Source organism: Delphinapterus leucas, chromosome 1 (assembly GCF_059928025.1).
Source record: "Delphinapterus leucas isolate spDelLeu-1000000601 "Yukka" chromosome 1, BTC_Dleu_Yukka2, whole genome shotgun sequence".
NCBI lineage: Eukaryota > Metazoa > Chordata > Mammalia > Artiodactyla > Monodontidae > Delphinapterus > Delphinapterus leucas.
The window spans coordinates 161,677,851-161,693,919 of NC_143129.1; the positions used below are offsets into that span (position 1 = coordinate 161,677,851).

At 34.3% G+C, this 16,069-nt stretch overlaps 1 protein-coding gene across 11 annotated transcripts in view; it reads right to left on the bottom strand.

Annotated features, from left to right (window-relative positions):
• Positions 1-922: 922 nt before the first annotated feature.
• Positions 923-16,069, bottom strand: part of AGO3 (argonaute RISC catalytic component 3) — a 126,826-nt gene continuing 111,679 nt past the window's right edge. For all 11 annotated transcript variants that reach the window (XM_022575218.3, XM_089896116.1, XM_089896102.1 and 8 more), the window contains 2 exons: positions 14,663-14,862; positions 923-14,088 (listed from right to left, as the gene is read on the bottom strand). In XM_022575218.3, coding sequence (XP_022430926.1) covers positions 13,980-14,088; positions 14,663-14,862 — 309 coding nt within the window. In that variant the 3' untranslated portion in view covers positions 923-13,979. The remainder of the gene's footprint in view (positions 14,089-14,662; positions 14,863-16,069) is intronic.

Here is a 16,069-nt window from a genome sequence, read left to right on the forward strand (position 1 = left end):
ATCTTCTGATTTTTTAAATATTAGGGACTAATAAAAATATTTTAAATACCAAACAAAAATTATTTGCAGACAGAAATTGGCTGCCAACTTGAGACCTCTGATTTTACTCTATTAACTTCAATTATGGAATGAAAAGTGATATACCTGAAGTTATGCAGTTAGGACAGTTGAGAGCTGGTTTTCAAAATTTCAGTCCAGGGTTTTCTTGCATATCATACTTGGGCTGTGTATCCACTTCAGTGCCTGTGACGATTCCCCGTCCATTTCAGTTCCTTTTTATCCTACCTATTCTTAAGTTCTTTCACTGCCTGGCAGAGTTTGCAAGCCTGGCTTCTTGCTTACCCCTCTTTCCACGCCACCCAATGTCTTAAAGGGAGGAGAGTCTAAAAGACCCAGTGTCTTTTATTTAAGGTGGGGGAGAAACTATTTATTTATTTATTGAATTGTATTTTCCATCACTTTAATTTTTTTTTATACGGAGCCCCAGCCCCACCAGGCATTTTTTTTGGCCGCACTGCAGAGCATGCGGAGCTTCCCCAAGCAGGGGTCAAACCTGTGCCCCCTGCAGTGGAAGTGTGGACTCTCTTAACCACTGGACAGCCAGGGAAGTCCTGGGTTGGTGGGGGGCCGGCGCAGCAGAACCTCTTTAAAACCTGAGTTCCACCTACATGCCCAGCACTATTAAGTACCCTCCATCTATTAACTCATTTAATGTCCCAACAGCCCTACTATTATCTCATTATAGTGGAGGAAACTTGAGATTTAGAAGCATCAAGGAACTTGTCTATTGTCACGCAATCATGCAATCCAGGTTTGAATTCAGGACTTCGTGATTATGAAAGCCTAAACTCTTTCCACTGTATCACACTAACTCCCTTTACCTAAGCCTGAAGTGCTGTAATGATGACCACAAAACAAAGTTTGGAGCAAAGCTTTTCTTTTTATTGCAGTTATTAGTGAAAGTTACACTTCAAACTGAAGCTAAGCAACACTAAAACCATTAATATTTTAAAATCAAGGATTAAAAACAAATACAACTAAGAACACTTCCAATACACAGAATGGCAGAAAAAAGAGGAGTGGTTCTGTCACAGGACATTTTAGTGACAGTTTGGCTCAGAAAGAATTATGACAATTTCTTTAACATAAAATATTGTAAGTGACTGAACTGCTTAAAAAGCGGCTTGAAGCTTCTCAGTCTCAACCCTAGGTTTTTTTGTAGTAAATTTTTTTTGGGGAAAGAAAGTTTAAATACCCCCAAAAGTAGTTTTGTTTAAAAACTTTATTTGCCTTCTGCTCATCTTAATGACATATAGTCTTTGAGGAATTAAAATGACAACCATATCCAAAGCCTGGCCCCCAAGTACACAGTGATAGGACTCAACATTTGGTGTTTCTAATTATACAGTGATTACATATATATCATAGACTAGCTCCCACCCACCATATAATCCAATTTCCTCTTAATAAAATGTGGCAGTCAAGTTTAATATCACTCAAGATTTTATCTTGTAGCATATTACAAACTCAGACTTACTCCATTGTTTTAACTAATGTTATCGTGTAACCAAACATTAACAAAGGAAGGCTTATAAACATTTTGAAATTCTGCAGTCTCTAAAGTACTACAGTAAATTGTTCTTACTTATGAAAAGCCAACAAAAAATATAAGGCCAGACCAGGTGTAAGACAGGATTGGGAAGATGAGGAAGGAGGTTTGAGTGTCCATCATTTTACCATGCTGAAACTTGGTACATTTGGCAAGAATAGTCAGTGTGGAAAAGGAGGATGGAGAAAGAGGTTACTCTGATTTTATGTAATAATTCAGTTTCAAAACATACTGATATTAACTCCCCAAAATATTTCACATCTGCAGTACAAATAGGCACACACGGTTAAGATGGTTAAAAAGTAAAATTTAAAAGGCTATTTGTCCATCTGCAGGGCATTTGCAGGAGGCCCCACCTCCCCACATGTCCTACATTTACATTTTACTTTTCAGAAAAGCCCCTTTTAAAAGAGTGCTATTTCCTGTCCACTACTTCGGGCTTAAAAAAAAGCAGCAATTATCTCAAGTGGGAGCAGTTAGCAATGCTTTAGGGGTGTGTATTTGTGTGTAATATAAATGTTCTCTAGACTGAGTGGTCAGATTACACTGGAATGGTTATATTACAATTTTAGTCCCCCAAACACTGAAGAAACACATTATTTTTTCTATATAAACTTATGTAATACACAGTGTTATAAACATAGAATATTTACACACACACACACACACACACACACATACACACATCACTGCTTCCCACAGCCTATGAATGCATCCATATACTAGTTCACAAGAATGATCTTTATTCACAAGATACAGTAATACTTTCATGGGGTCCATAACTGAAGACAGATATTAAAGCTACACATTACAGCAAAAATTGTTTAAAAGTATTCCTGATATATCCAATGTTCTCAGCTATCTCACCCAGCAAGGTGGATTTTTTGTTCATTTTCCAAGCATGAAATCTCCCCAACTTTTCAGTACTTGTAATTCTCATTATCCTATAAAACTAAGATAGATCTCATCCATGTTAGTGATGAGCTGGAAAAGCCCAAACTGCCTGCAACAAGGGGAGATCAGCATCTATAGAGATAAAAAAATAAATGTTGAATGCATTCATACCCTGTGTACCTAAAATGCATCCTTTTATTTCTTAAAACAAAACAAAACACAAACCAAACTTGTCTGTTTCAACAAGGAATTGCTTACACAACCTGTGGTGATGTGCCCTTTGTTTTTTTCCTAGAAACAAGAGCCCCTTCCCCTCAGGAAAGTGGGTAAGTCTGTAGAAATGTAAGGTTCTGCCCACAATCCATAAAGATAACTGGGTCAGACACCAACAGGCTGCCTGATATCACCTGCAGATGCTCAGAACTGAATTTAAATGAAGAAAAAACCCTTTTACTATATTTTAATTTTTACAGGTACATGGTGATTGGAAAGCAACGGTCAACTCTGCAAAGTGGTAAGTGAAATAAGCACACTTTTCCTTCTTAAAACCTAACCCCTTACTCCAAAAAAAGGTTCCAAAAAAAGGTACCAAAAATCTGCAAGAAACAAAGGGATAGCTATCTGGTTGTACAACAGCCTCTGATGCCAATCTGTAGCAAAAATGCCTGAAGGCAAAAGGCAAAGTTAATTTCTGATTATCTGATGGTTTCACCACATTAATCTAACTCAAAATACAATCACAGCTGCCATAGCACCACTAAAAGGAGTTTGGTTTTTGAAGTTACACTTTTTCCAAAGATTATTATAAAGAAAAATTCAGCTTGTGCAATAAATATCTAGCAGGGGAGAAACAGAACAGAATACGTTTGTAGGTGAACACCATACCATGATAAAGCCTCAGTTTCTCTTACATTTGTTTGATAAAATGATCTAGGGTAACTAAAGATACTTTCATAGAAGCAAACTGGAAATGAACCCTTCACACAACAATATTCTTTTATCTTGAACTTCTGAATAGCTTTTCTTTTGGAGAACTCAAGCACTGTCACAAACATTATCCTATTCTTACAACTACTTTGTGAGGGAGGTGAGGGCAGGTATTATCACTACCATTTTATAAGAACCTAGGCACACAGAGATTAAGGAAATTGCCTTATGGACACAGAGCAAATTAGTGGTAGAGCTCTGACTAAACTCCAAATCTCAGTTCAAGTTTTAGAGCCCTTTCTACTCTCAAAGGCAACAAGTTCTCAACAGTCTTTTTCCAGTTGTGATCTTCTAAAATTTCCTGCGTTTTAAACCTATTTATGCCTTCTTTACAGTTCAGGTTTGACTAGGAAATGAGTTTAAGAAAACTTTTAATATGGAATTCTGCACACACCAAGAGGCATATATGTGAGAAAGAAATCAATATCTATAGAACTAAGGTCTGAAAAAATCATTATGTAAATTAAGAGGAAAGAATAGTCTTAAGTATTCATTCAGTGTAATTTTTACATATTTAAGAAGATGTGTCAGAATAAAAGTTACAAATCTTCTGAAGTTTAAATCAGAGTCTGATTCATTAAAACCAGGAGCTACATTAATCTTCCTTAAGAATATGGGCATCTCTGTTAGAGAAGATTGAAATATTACTTTCAAGAATAATTTCTTTTATCACTTTGCTGTAACATCATATTTCAGGTATATATTCTGTTCATATTACCACTCTATAGCTAGCAAAACCCTCTATGGATAGAGATAATACCTGCAGCACTAACACTTTGTCTTAATTCTCATTTAGCCAAGTTAGGATTTCTTTCCATCTATATTAACTAAAATTACATTCTAATGATTCTCATTATCTCTCTTTTTTTTTAGTCCTCCCCCTTTTATTTTTAACAGTGTGTGTGTGTAGGGTGTGGAGAGGGAAAAACTGCACAATTCATAAATGGCATAAAACACTGATTTCATCCCAATATAGAATCATGGCACTCAAGTAAATCAAAGAATGGTAGGTCAAAGAAAAAACTTTAGAACCCAAACATGAAAACAGTATTCAAAGAGTCTCTCAATCAAGCTATAACTTGCGGCATGTGATCTTCCTTTCCCAAGTATTTTAAAGACTCTATTATTTACTCATAGTAGAATTCTATCTAAACTGCCTCTAAATCCTTTTTCTTTTCTTTTTCAAAGAGGAGCAAGGCATTGTACCCTGGGCTAAGAAATGAGAAAGCTCCTGGAAAACTTTTAAAGAATCTTATAGGACAAAGTATTAGAAGATTTTGGTTAGTGCTTGCTAGTCCTGATTTTTGAATTAGAGAAAGAGCACAGGCACATTTGCAGGATCATCATCAATACTATGAGATCATTCCCTTTCTGTGAAACAGGGAGATATCTGCAGTTAACACTGGAGATCCAAATCTGTTGCTATCAAAACCAAAGGTTTAACCTGCTACCAAAGCCTCCTCTTGTTAAACTCCCTGGGATCAAACTGTATCCATTAACCTGGTTGGACCGTCCATGTTAGGCAAAATTCCCCCTTCACTACAATCTACCAGTGTTTCCCCCAAATCTGTTATCAAAAAATATTTTCTTTACAGGAAAGACTACCTTGTCTGGAAAGGTCCTATTTTGTGTTTTCTATATAAAGGGAAAAGCTGGAGAAGCCGTGTTGATAGCAATGCCATAGCTCTATTTAAGGATAAATACTTCGTTTCTTTATTCAGAAGCAACTTCTCTAATCAAAACAGATGCAGCTTTAGATCTGGGACAGCAACATAAAATAAATTTAGGTTACAGAGACTCTCTTCCTAGGTTCAAATGGCAACAGTTCCTCTTTTACAATGTGACTGTGAGAACCAGACAAATATCAAACAATTATAAGGTTTCTCTCCAAGGATTCCGGCAAAGAAACCTTTTCCTTTTCCTCATTTACCCCCTCACTACATACTCTTACAATCCCACTAGTCCATTTCTTCACAAAGATCTCCTATCACACCTGCAAACATTTTTTGTAGAGTCTTTCCTTCTTTGGTTCTAAAAATAAAGGGCCAAATGAAAGGATTTTTGTTTGTTTGTTCTTCCAACTAAAGCCATGAAGTAAATGAAGATGGAAAGTTTTAGGCATTAAATACCAGGGTAATCTCCCTCTCTAGTTTCTGGCATGGCCTCTTAAACTTTAAACATAAAATTACAGATGTGCATGCAGTCAATTTTTAGAAATAAAAAAACCAAAAAAAAAAAAAGTCAAAGAAAATAAAGTTCTAATGACCAACAATCCCATCTGTTTTCTACTCACATAAGCCTATTCATGACAGTTCTAAGAGATGACTGTAAACTTGAACAAGTCACCAAGTACTTCACTGTGGTAATTCAGTTACTGATGCCAGGTACCCTGATTTATGGAGCCAACCAGTTAAAAGAGCAAAATAAGCTCTATGTGTCAGGTTCCTATGAGCTTTTGGAAGGAAAAAAGAAAATAAAGGATGATTTCTACTCAAAGCTGCCTTAAAAATATTGATCTACAAGAATTATATGCCTGTCAATCTAGGACAATGTTGAAGCATAATGAATAAAACTATTAAAATTATAACTACAATAAATATCCTTAAGAGGGGAGCATATATTTGCAATAAAAATATATCTGACTGATTGAAACATATTTAGTTTTTTAGTATCAACAAATTCCTATAATCAGAATACCAACGTTCAATTAATACTTGATGTAGGGTAAGGAAGTAGCTGTGTGTGTGTGTGTGTGTGTGTGTGTTTGTGTGTCAACCTACTGAAACTGGCAAAAACATGGGGAAAAAGTGATATGGCTAATGTCTATACGAAATCACATGCTGATTCATTTTAAATCGTTAAATTTCCCATAACATAAATACTTTTCCAATTATAGTTACTTGAAACTTTCTCATTTACCCCTCTCAGTGAAAGAATGTAGTATGGCAAAATGTCATACATTAAACCCTGATAATTTAGAATTTAAAGCTCAGAGGAGGGATAAAGTTTATCTTTTAATCTCTTACAGAAAAAAATGGCTTACCAAGCAAATTCACCGTGTAAAAACACAATGGAAATATTGTACCTGTTTAACAGAATTCACTTTTTTCATGCACCTTTTATAAAAAGTTAATGTCAATACAAATAACCTTGATCTATTCACTAGGAAACTGGAGTAACCATATATGCTTGAAATTAATTTTCTATAATCATACTTTTAACTGTCTTCCAATTAATTCACATTCATAATTATTACTTAAATTTTTAAGTAGCTGAAATACTATATTAGCCTTTATCTCTGATTCTACCTAGCCACTTAAACTCTGTTTCTTCATTGATGAAAAAGAAACAACTTTAAAAGTAAGGTAGGGTTGAATCAACGTTAAAGGTATGGTAGGGAAAAGATCAGGGTAGCAAATCTTCCACATGACATAATCATGGTGGGGGCTGGAGCAGCCCATTTCAAAGTCAATTATCACTGACTTCTGGATCATTTGCTCTTTGTTTTCCAGGCCTATGAGAATGGTATCACAATCCTAACGCTGGATGATGTATCCACCTAAAGCAGTTTCAATGTAGCTGAAGTGAGAAATAAGAAGTGTAAACAATCAAGTTGCCCCAAAACTGCAGATCAGGTAAAATAAATCCAATCCATTAGTATTCATTTTCTACTTAAAGGAAAGAAAACTAAAGAAAAGCCCCACCTCCCCTCCACGTTTAGAAATCTGTCTAAAGACTGTCTTTAATGCCCACTATATAAACAACATTAAGTATTCTAAGTTAGAAAATAGTGTTAATGGTTTATTGGTAAAAATCCAAACTCTAGACTTTATGGAATTAGTAGTTTAGTTGGCATATTAACATTCCATCTTAATCTTTGCTAATATTACAAAGAAAGAGGAAAAGCTAGAGATATCTATAAAAATAAAATACCTTAAAACCAATATCTAAGCAAACTATAAAAGTTGCGCACAAATTGCCAATAAATATAAACATCACAATAGAAAAATTAATATTAAAAAAATAAACTCGTAATTGCTATTATGACATTATAAAAAATGAAAAAGTTTAATGTGCATGTATATTTGCAGACAGACATAGTACACTCCAAACAATCAATATAATTTTACTATCATTATTACATAATGCAGCATACAAGGTTACTGAGGTGTGTTTTTTTGTGTGTTTTTAAGTCTATTTTCTGGAAGAGTGCTCACCAAATTCACAAGCATGAACTGGTTAGGTGATCATTTACTGCTGTTTACTACTTCCTAGTTCAGGGGAAAATCGCTTTCTGGTAGATAAATTACCAACCAGTATGAATAGTCCTGCTATTATCCTGCCTCTTACTTATTTCCTCCAAAGCCCAATTTTACCTGTTCTATGTCTAATTAATTGATCATATAGATGCACTGTCATCATTTTTCACCTATGCTAGAAAAAAGAGGGAAACATTTAGAATATTTCTTGCTGCCTGAAAAAGAAAAAATTTCCCTAAAGATAGAGAATCATTTTACTTCTCCTCTTACACTGATTTCCATGATGACTTGGCTCCATCTTTATAAGCAGTCTTCTTTAATAAAGATTAATTAGAAAAGGCTGCCAGTAGATATTTACAAAAGGGTCAATATGCTGGGGGGGAAAACGTAGCCTATGACATAATTTCTGGCAAGTTACCTTTGCCGTCGGGCACTTACTACTATATCCATACTCTTGTTAAAAAGTTAAGCAAACTTGCTGTTTTATATGCCTTATATAATACCTGCAACACAGCTAAGAACTGAAACGGTTAATTCTGTTAAAAACTGTGTTTTTAAACTTACAAAATATATTTGGTGAGCATTTACTTAGATACTTTACTGAATAAAAGCTTTACTTGGTTCCCTTGGACCAGATTCAGAACAACAAATAACATTATTTATATGAAACGGTCATACTCTTGGAATTCTAAAATAATTTATCTTTCAAATTTTTAGCCTCATGCTATTTGAAAAATAAAAATCTACAGCACCATCTTCTGAAAAGGCACTTTCTAAGAACCGCCTTGCTTTAAAAAATGATTTAAAAATTTAATTCAGTGTCTACCCTGAAGAACATCTCTGCTTTACTGACACGCTAACATGGACACAACATTAGAGTCTGGTTACCTAAGACATTGATTTCAAAAAGGAAGGGAGACCAATGGCCAGATAGATGATTTGATAGCATCTTAATTTTGTCACACTGTTGGCTACCTGATATTTTAATAGGGCTTCTCATTGGTAAATCTCAACCCTCCATATGAAATTTATTAAACTTCTATCTTTAAATCAAATTAAAATCTTTAACTTCTGTACTTTAAGAGCAAAAGATTCTTACAACGATGTAAAAATATAGAGCACTATCTTTGATGGGTAAAGAAAAATAAAATTGAACTAGCAGTAGATAATATTAGCATAAGCCTTGACCATTATATCTTAGTTAAAAGAAATGATTTTGACCAACATGGAAAATTATAAACTGAAATGTACCACTTTTAAAAGTAGGAAAAAGTTAAAAATATTTTTCCCTTTGAGGCTATATATATATATATATATATATATATATACACACACACACACACACACACAGAGAGAGAGAGAGAGAGAGAGAGAGAGAGACTGAATTTTTCTTCCTGGGAGTCAGCTTAGGTTTCACTAATCACAGCATCATTTCCAATATTGCCACCGATCAAAAATGTTCTTAGTATAAGCAGGAAATTTTTTAAAAAAGATTTTTTGGAGAAAATTCTGACTTTCACATCTATGTACTGATTTTACACATTATTCTTGGCTTGTTTTTCGACTCCTGTAGAATCACAAAGTGCTTTATATGATCAAATGAGAGGGAAAAAGGAAAATAAAGACAGACTTTAGAGTCAGGGTTATACCGCCACTCACAAAGGCCTCACTTGATAAAGTCTCCCAGGTATTACTATTGAAACTTTAACACATCCATGAATTCTCAAAAAGAATGAAAAGGATTAAAAAAGCCAAAATAAAGATGCCAGTTCAATGGTGTCCTTTTGCATCTTGACTGATAACTCATAAAAGATAATTTAAGTAGCAAGTTACTGTTAGGGGCAACTTGTCTTTAAAAACTATTCAGTAGGAGAACATCTAAGAGGATGAGTTAAATAAATATTTAACCCAGGTTTAATGATACTGAATAAAATTTATGCCGAGCTGTCAGTTAAGCTTCTTGGCAAAACATCACTATCAAGTTTTAACAGCAAGACTACAAAATATTCTAGCTGAATCCAAGTGGCTAGCTTCACAGATTTCATAAAAATCACCACCCATGGCAAATTCATGTTGGCCTCTGAATCAAACACCCACCAAATTCCTTGAATAAGAGTCTCTAATTCCTGGTCTATAATCCATCAATAATAGATCCTTCAGACTGATTACTGGCACTCTGAGTGTTCACCTTTTCCTTAAACATTGAGATCCTCAGCCAGCCGTTTTTACTGAATGGCAACTCAGCTTCTATCTCCTTAGTCATACTTTAAGTCTGTCATGACTAAGCCTGTCATGAGGTCTGTCATACTAAAATCCATTAGAGAATATATAAGTAAACTTTAGGCAGTGGTGGGTCATCAGAGAACCTAGTTTGGAAAACCAGTATAGGTGTTTAGAGGGCTAGAAGTCTCCATGCTAGAAAGTAGAGATGAATCTTTATCAAGTGCCTTCTAAAACACCCAGTACATTCCTACTAGAATCCCACCTAGACTCTCTTGTAGGAAGATAAATAAATTAATAGGTTACAAACAGGAAGATTTCCACAGAGTACTTTTTCTGAGAAACTTGTTTAAAGGTAAATATTAAGAAAAAAATAAAGGGCACCTGTACTCCTGTGAAAAATATGCTAAAAACCAGTACTGAGGAGGCTGAGGTACCCTTTTCCAAAACTGCTAAAGTAAAAATCCACATTTCTAAAACAAAGAAAGAGTATCCTGATATTAAATTGAAACTAAATTGGCAGCACCCTTTGTTACCTTGATATTTCATGTTCTTAAATCTTATTTAGGAAAAAAAAAAAGTCTAACACTAGCCTTGAATCCTGCTCATTTCCTTACTGTTAAGTGCAGTAACTGTCAGACTCTACTTCATTAAATAAATATAGCAGCTACGGTATTATAAATGCATGGTCCTCAATGCCAGTAACTTGATACTGTAATATAAAACATGTATCAGCACTTTACACATTTGCCATCCAGAATATACATTAAACTCCCAATTCTGCTTCACATGAAAATCTATTATACCAGTTGCTCGGACTTACATTTTAAAGTCACTCTTATATTACAGAAAACAGCAGACAGAAATTTAGCATTCACTGTATAGTTAGTGAGCAAGGGCAGGAACAGAAAGGTCACTGTTGAGTTTCATGACCATTAAACTCAAAACAACCTTTTTTTTTTTTTTTAAAATAAAAGAAGATCAGCAATTCTACACCAGAAGTATAATAACGAAACAAATTTCAAAAAATATTTGCCACTTAGTATTTACCTTAAAGTTCTAAGCACAAAGTTTCTTATAATTAAGTTTGATATACCAATTTGTTAGTAAGCAAAATAGAATATACTATACATATTCTTTCAAGTTAACCAACTTTAAACTAGCAATGTTGAAACTCTAAGAGCACCCTAAAAAGAACTCACTTCAAATGTAAAGCTTTATATTAAAAAAAATTTTTTTTCCTCTGTAAAAGTCCTTCTAAATAGTTTTAAATTATAGGCTTTACTTTAGCACACGTGAGATTAAGTGACTGAAAATTAGGTAAAGCAGGTAAATAGGGAAAGGTTATCTACAGTTCTTCCCTGGGCTCTAAAGTTTTCCACATCAATCTGTACAGCTCCCACTGATAAAGGAAGATGTTTTACTCATACTGAGCAAACATACGCCATCAGGTTTTTACCACCTAGGATATACTATTGTCTTCTCTTGCCTATATTCAGTGAAATTCCAATGTAAAAAAAATACACTCTTTATAGAAATTTTTTGGAGGAGGGGGGAGGGTTGGGAGAAAAATGTATACACTACACAAACATTACCTTATGTAAAGAGCTTTAAAACAGTGTTGTAAATTGCATTTCAGACACTTCAATATAATAAACATACAAAATACAGTACTTTCTTAGTTTTCTGGCAGAGGGACAAAAGATTTCATACCTGTTGGAGGATATGGGCTCAGATTTTAGGCTCAAAATACAGTAAATTGGCAATAAGTGTGGATTATAGGTAAGAGAGAACTAAAGAGCTAATCCATTTGTTTTCATGTGCAGATGGAATTCTGAAAGGTTAACAACAATGCCCACTGGAAACAATCTGTAATATCTATACTCTGAACCAGTGCAAAAAAAAAAAAATAATTAAAATGCTATTTTCATGAGTTACAAAGTGCAAAGCTCCCCTGAATCCAAGGTTACTGATAAACTCGGTTTTGACAGCTTTATAGTATTTTTTAATATCTTAAAGTGAAGTCAATAAAACAAAAGTTTTACAAAACTTTTTTCAACATTTCAGTGATTTAACTCATTTCAAATGCTCAAAGTCCTAACTTCCTTTGTCACCATCACCCTAATTTTAAAAGGAAAGTTACACTGGTGATGAATTAGCAAAAAAAGTTTTTAAAATATCATTTTATATTTTCCTGACTCATGTTAGTAAGTGAAAATGGGCACCTTACCAGTATGATTCTTCAATAAACATGATCTACTTTCAAAGAATTTAAATATCTTCTAAATCTAAAGCTAGTCGCTGTCATTACTCAAATCAAAGTTCTTCAACTTTATTTCTAATATTCAAGGTCAACACTCATTTAGGAAATTTAACTTCCTTCATTTTCATTATGATTTTTATAAGACATGCTTTAAACTTGAAAATTACAAAACTTTCCTTCTGAAATTAAGGCTATATACTTTGCCCTTTTAAAATTATGGAGGTGCCTGTTTCTCCCACTATCTGTGGTAAAGATGTCAAACAGACACAGCTTTCTTTTAAAACTGCTTATTGCACTAAAAGAGAGCAAAAACAAGTTGTCAGTTCTTAAAATAAACATGATTATATTTCTATAAAAGATGTTGCCAATATGATTCTATAATTATTAAAGCACTATTCTAATAAATATAAAAGAAAAGGAAGCTATACTTCAAAACACATACATATATGTTTATATATATACAACACACATATATATAAAAATATATATATATGAAAATCACATTAAGGTATGAGAGGCAGCAAATAAACTAGTAAAAAAAAACCCAAAAAAACCCTCCACAATCCCTTCTCTCCACCCAATTTCAGAGGCCTCAACCCTACACAGTTCCAATCATTTAAAATATTTACCCTTTATAAAAGTTTTAAGGGATTTCCATGTATAACACATAGAAACAGAAGACTTTAGAATACATATCACTCATATAGAGAGTTACAACTTCTGACAAAGTTGTGTGTTTTTTTTTTTTATATATTTATAGCAGCTTTAACAAACTCACTAAAGAAAAAGAATAGTTTAGGTTGCTACTGCTTATGTACACATTGCACAAATGGCAAATGTAAGTTGAGAGCAGGAGGGGGCAGACATTCACTCTCACAAAAACATATTTTTTATATATATATGTGTGTATATATATATATATATATATATATATATAGTTTCTTAAGAAAGCAATACCAAGAGTTGAGGACTCAGAATTATGCATGAGACAAGACAGGAGTAGGGCGTGCAAAATAAAAATCTAGTTTGCCATGCTTCATATTCAAATGAACCAGATACATGAACATCTGAATGTTACTGGTAGCATCAGGGAAAAACAAATGTAGGTGATGAAGGCAAGGGCGGTAGAGAGAGAAATCATAGTGGTGGTGGGAGGATAATAAAAGGGAAAGAAAGTTCCCCAATGGAATGAACTATAAAATATATACAGAGATACATATATATCTATTATCAGTATAGATACAGATATATATGCATATGCAGTATGCATGTATGTAAGTAAAATATACAGATAAGTTTTACAAGAATACATGAATGCACATTTTTTGCACACATAATTGTGAACAATCACTTTGATTATTCATATACGTGTGTTTTTTAAAAAACCATCATTTACTTTTTCTTTACTTTTTTTTTTTTTGCAAAGAGTTGTGCTGCCAAGCAACTTGAGGTAAAGGCATTAAAAGGGTTAGACTACAAGAAAGTGAAAACAAAATGATCGCGATACTTCCTACAGGAGACCGCACAAAAAAGCAGTTGGCTGGTTTCATATTGCATAATGGTGCTGTGTTCCTTGATGAAGTAAACAATCTTCCTTGTATCGACATAAAGATCATACCCTGGCCCCCACACAGTGTTGGTTTCTGTATGGCTGGAGGCATCCCCACTCAGCTGACTCCACTGGAAACATAAGTTGTATGTTGATTCATCTTCCAGTTCTTCCTCTCAGAGAATATTCTTAGACTTTTTAAGCAAAGTACATTGTGCGTAAGGTATCTTGGTGAATCTGTACAGCCTTGGCAAGAGCCTGTGGATCTCGTCCATTGCTCTGTCCTGAAACGTGACTTCCTTCAGCACTGTAAGAAAAGTGGCAGTGAACACAAAACCAAACCCTATTCTGATGTAAAAATTCTGAAAAATATTATTTGTAGAAAATTTTTAAAAAATTAAAAAACAAATAAGAGGCCAGTATAATGAACTCCTACATGCCCATCATCCAGTTTCAATAATTATTAACTCAAGGCCAATTCTGTTTTACATCTCTCACCTCTCCAGGACTATTTAGAAGTAAATCCAAGACATCCTATAATTTTGTCTGTATATATCACTTTTACTACCAATAATCTCTCCCTTGAATTAATCTGGTAAAGCAACAAAATCACTACATCACACTATTACTAATAAGCCCAGACTGCACATTTTAATAGGAACCCTCATCTTGGGCAGTCAGTTCTATCATAGCTTTTCATTTGGATCACTGACTCTTCTAACAGCCTGTGGAACTTTAATTCTAAATGGCAGTGCTTTATGGCAAAGACAGAGGCACCTACTTACATGTAAACACTTAAAGAAATTTCCCATGAAAATCCTAACACACAGCGCATACTTGGATTTGGGTGAGAATCTGTACTTGTTATGCTTTTATATTACCTGTCATGTTCTTTGTCCACAAGATGATATCTGGCTCTAAATGCTACCAGGTGAGCATAATACGCTGGTGCAGGTATAGAAACAGATCGTGTGCAGCGCACGTAAGTGTGGCAGAGCTGGTAAGTTAGCAGTTGAAGTTCATCTGCAGTAAAGCAGTTATCATCCCATAAAACGTGATAGTGTGAAGGACGGCTGGTACCCTATAGAAGGCAACAGAATATTCCGCTGATTTCTAAACTTTTAAATAAATATTCACCACAGACTAAGTTAAGTGAAAAAACAAGCTTTGTACATTAGCAAAATATATCCTAATTTAATAATCAATAAAAAAACATTTAGTTGATTTTGGGTATATATCCCAAAGAAGTAAAAACAGGGACTCGAACAGATATTTGCACACCTAGGTTCAAAGCAGCATTATTCACAATAGCCAGAAGGTGGACACAATCCAAGTATCCACTGATGGATGAATGTATAATAAAAGGTGGTGTGTGTATATATATATATATATATATAACGGAATACTATTCAGTCTTAAAAAGGAAGAAAAATCTGTCACATACTACAACATGGATGAACCTTGATGATGTTCTGCTAAGTGAAATAAACCAGTCACAAAAGGACAAATATTGTACAATTCGCTTACATGAGCTACCTGAAGTAGTCGAGTTCATAGAGACAGAAAGTAGAATGGTGATCACCATGGGTTGCGGGGATGTGGGAATGGGGAGTTAGTGTTTAATGAGTACAGAGTATCAGGGAAGATGAAAAAGTTCCATAGATAGAAGGTGGTATGACTGCAGAATAATGTGAATTACTTAATGTCACAGAACTGTATATTTAAAAATGGTTAAAATGGTACATTGTATGTTATGTGTTTTTTACCATAATAAAAAAACAAGAACATTAGTTGAGCTCCTATGTATTAGTCACTATGCTAGGGACTGTGAATTCAAAGAAAAACAAAGGAAACAATGTCAAAACAATGGAAACATAATTCAGTAGAGGAGTAGAGGAAATGGAACATATGTAATTATAAAACAACTAATAAATGGCTATAGTACTACTGGTACTTAGTCCTATATGAGAATACCAAAGGAAGTAATTGTGAGGGTGAGCCCTGGGGGTTCTTCACCAAGAGCGGAATGAGTGAGATTTGGCCATTATGGGATGGGTAGGGTGAGGAGACACTGGAGAGAATGAACAGCCTTAACAAAAGCACGGGGGCATAAAATTTCATGGCACATTTGGGGAATAGCTAATAGACTAGGATGAACAGAATATGGGGCATGAGGGGAAAAAGATGAAATTGAAAGGAACATTTGGAATCAGACTGAATGACATGCTTAGGAATTTGAACTTTCACTTGTAGGCAGCAGGGAAAGCACTGCGCAGCTTTTTTTTAAC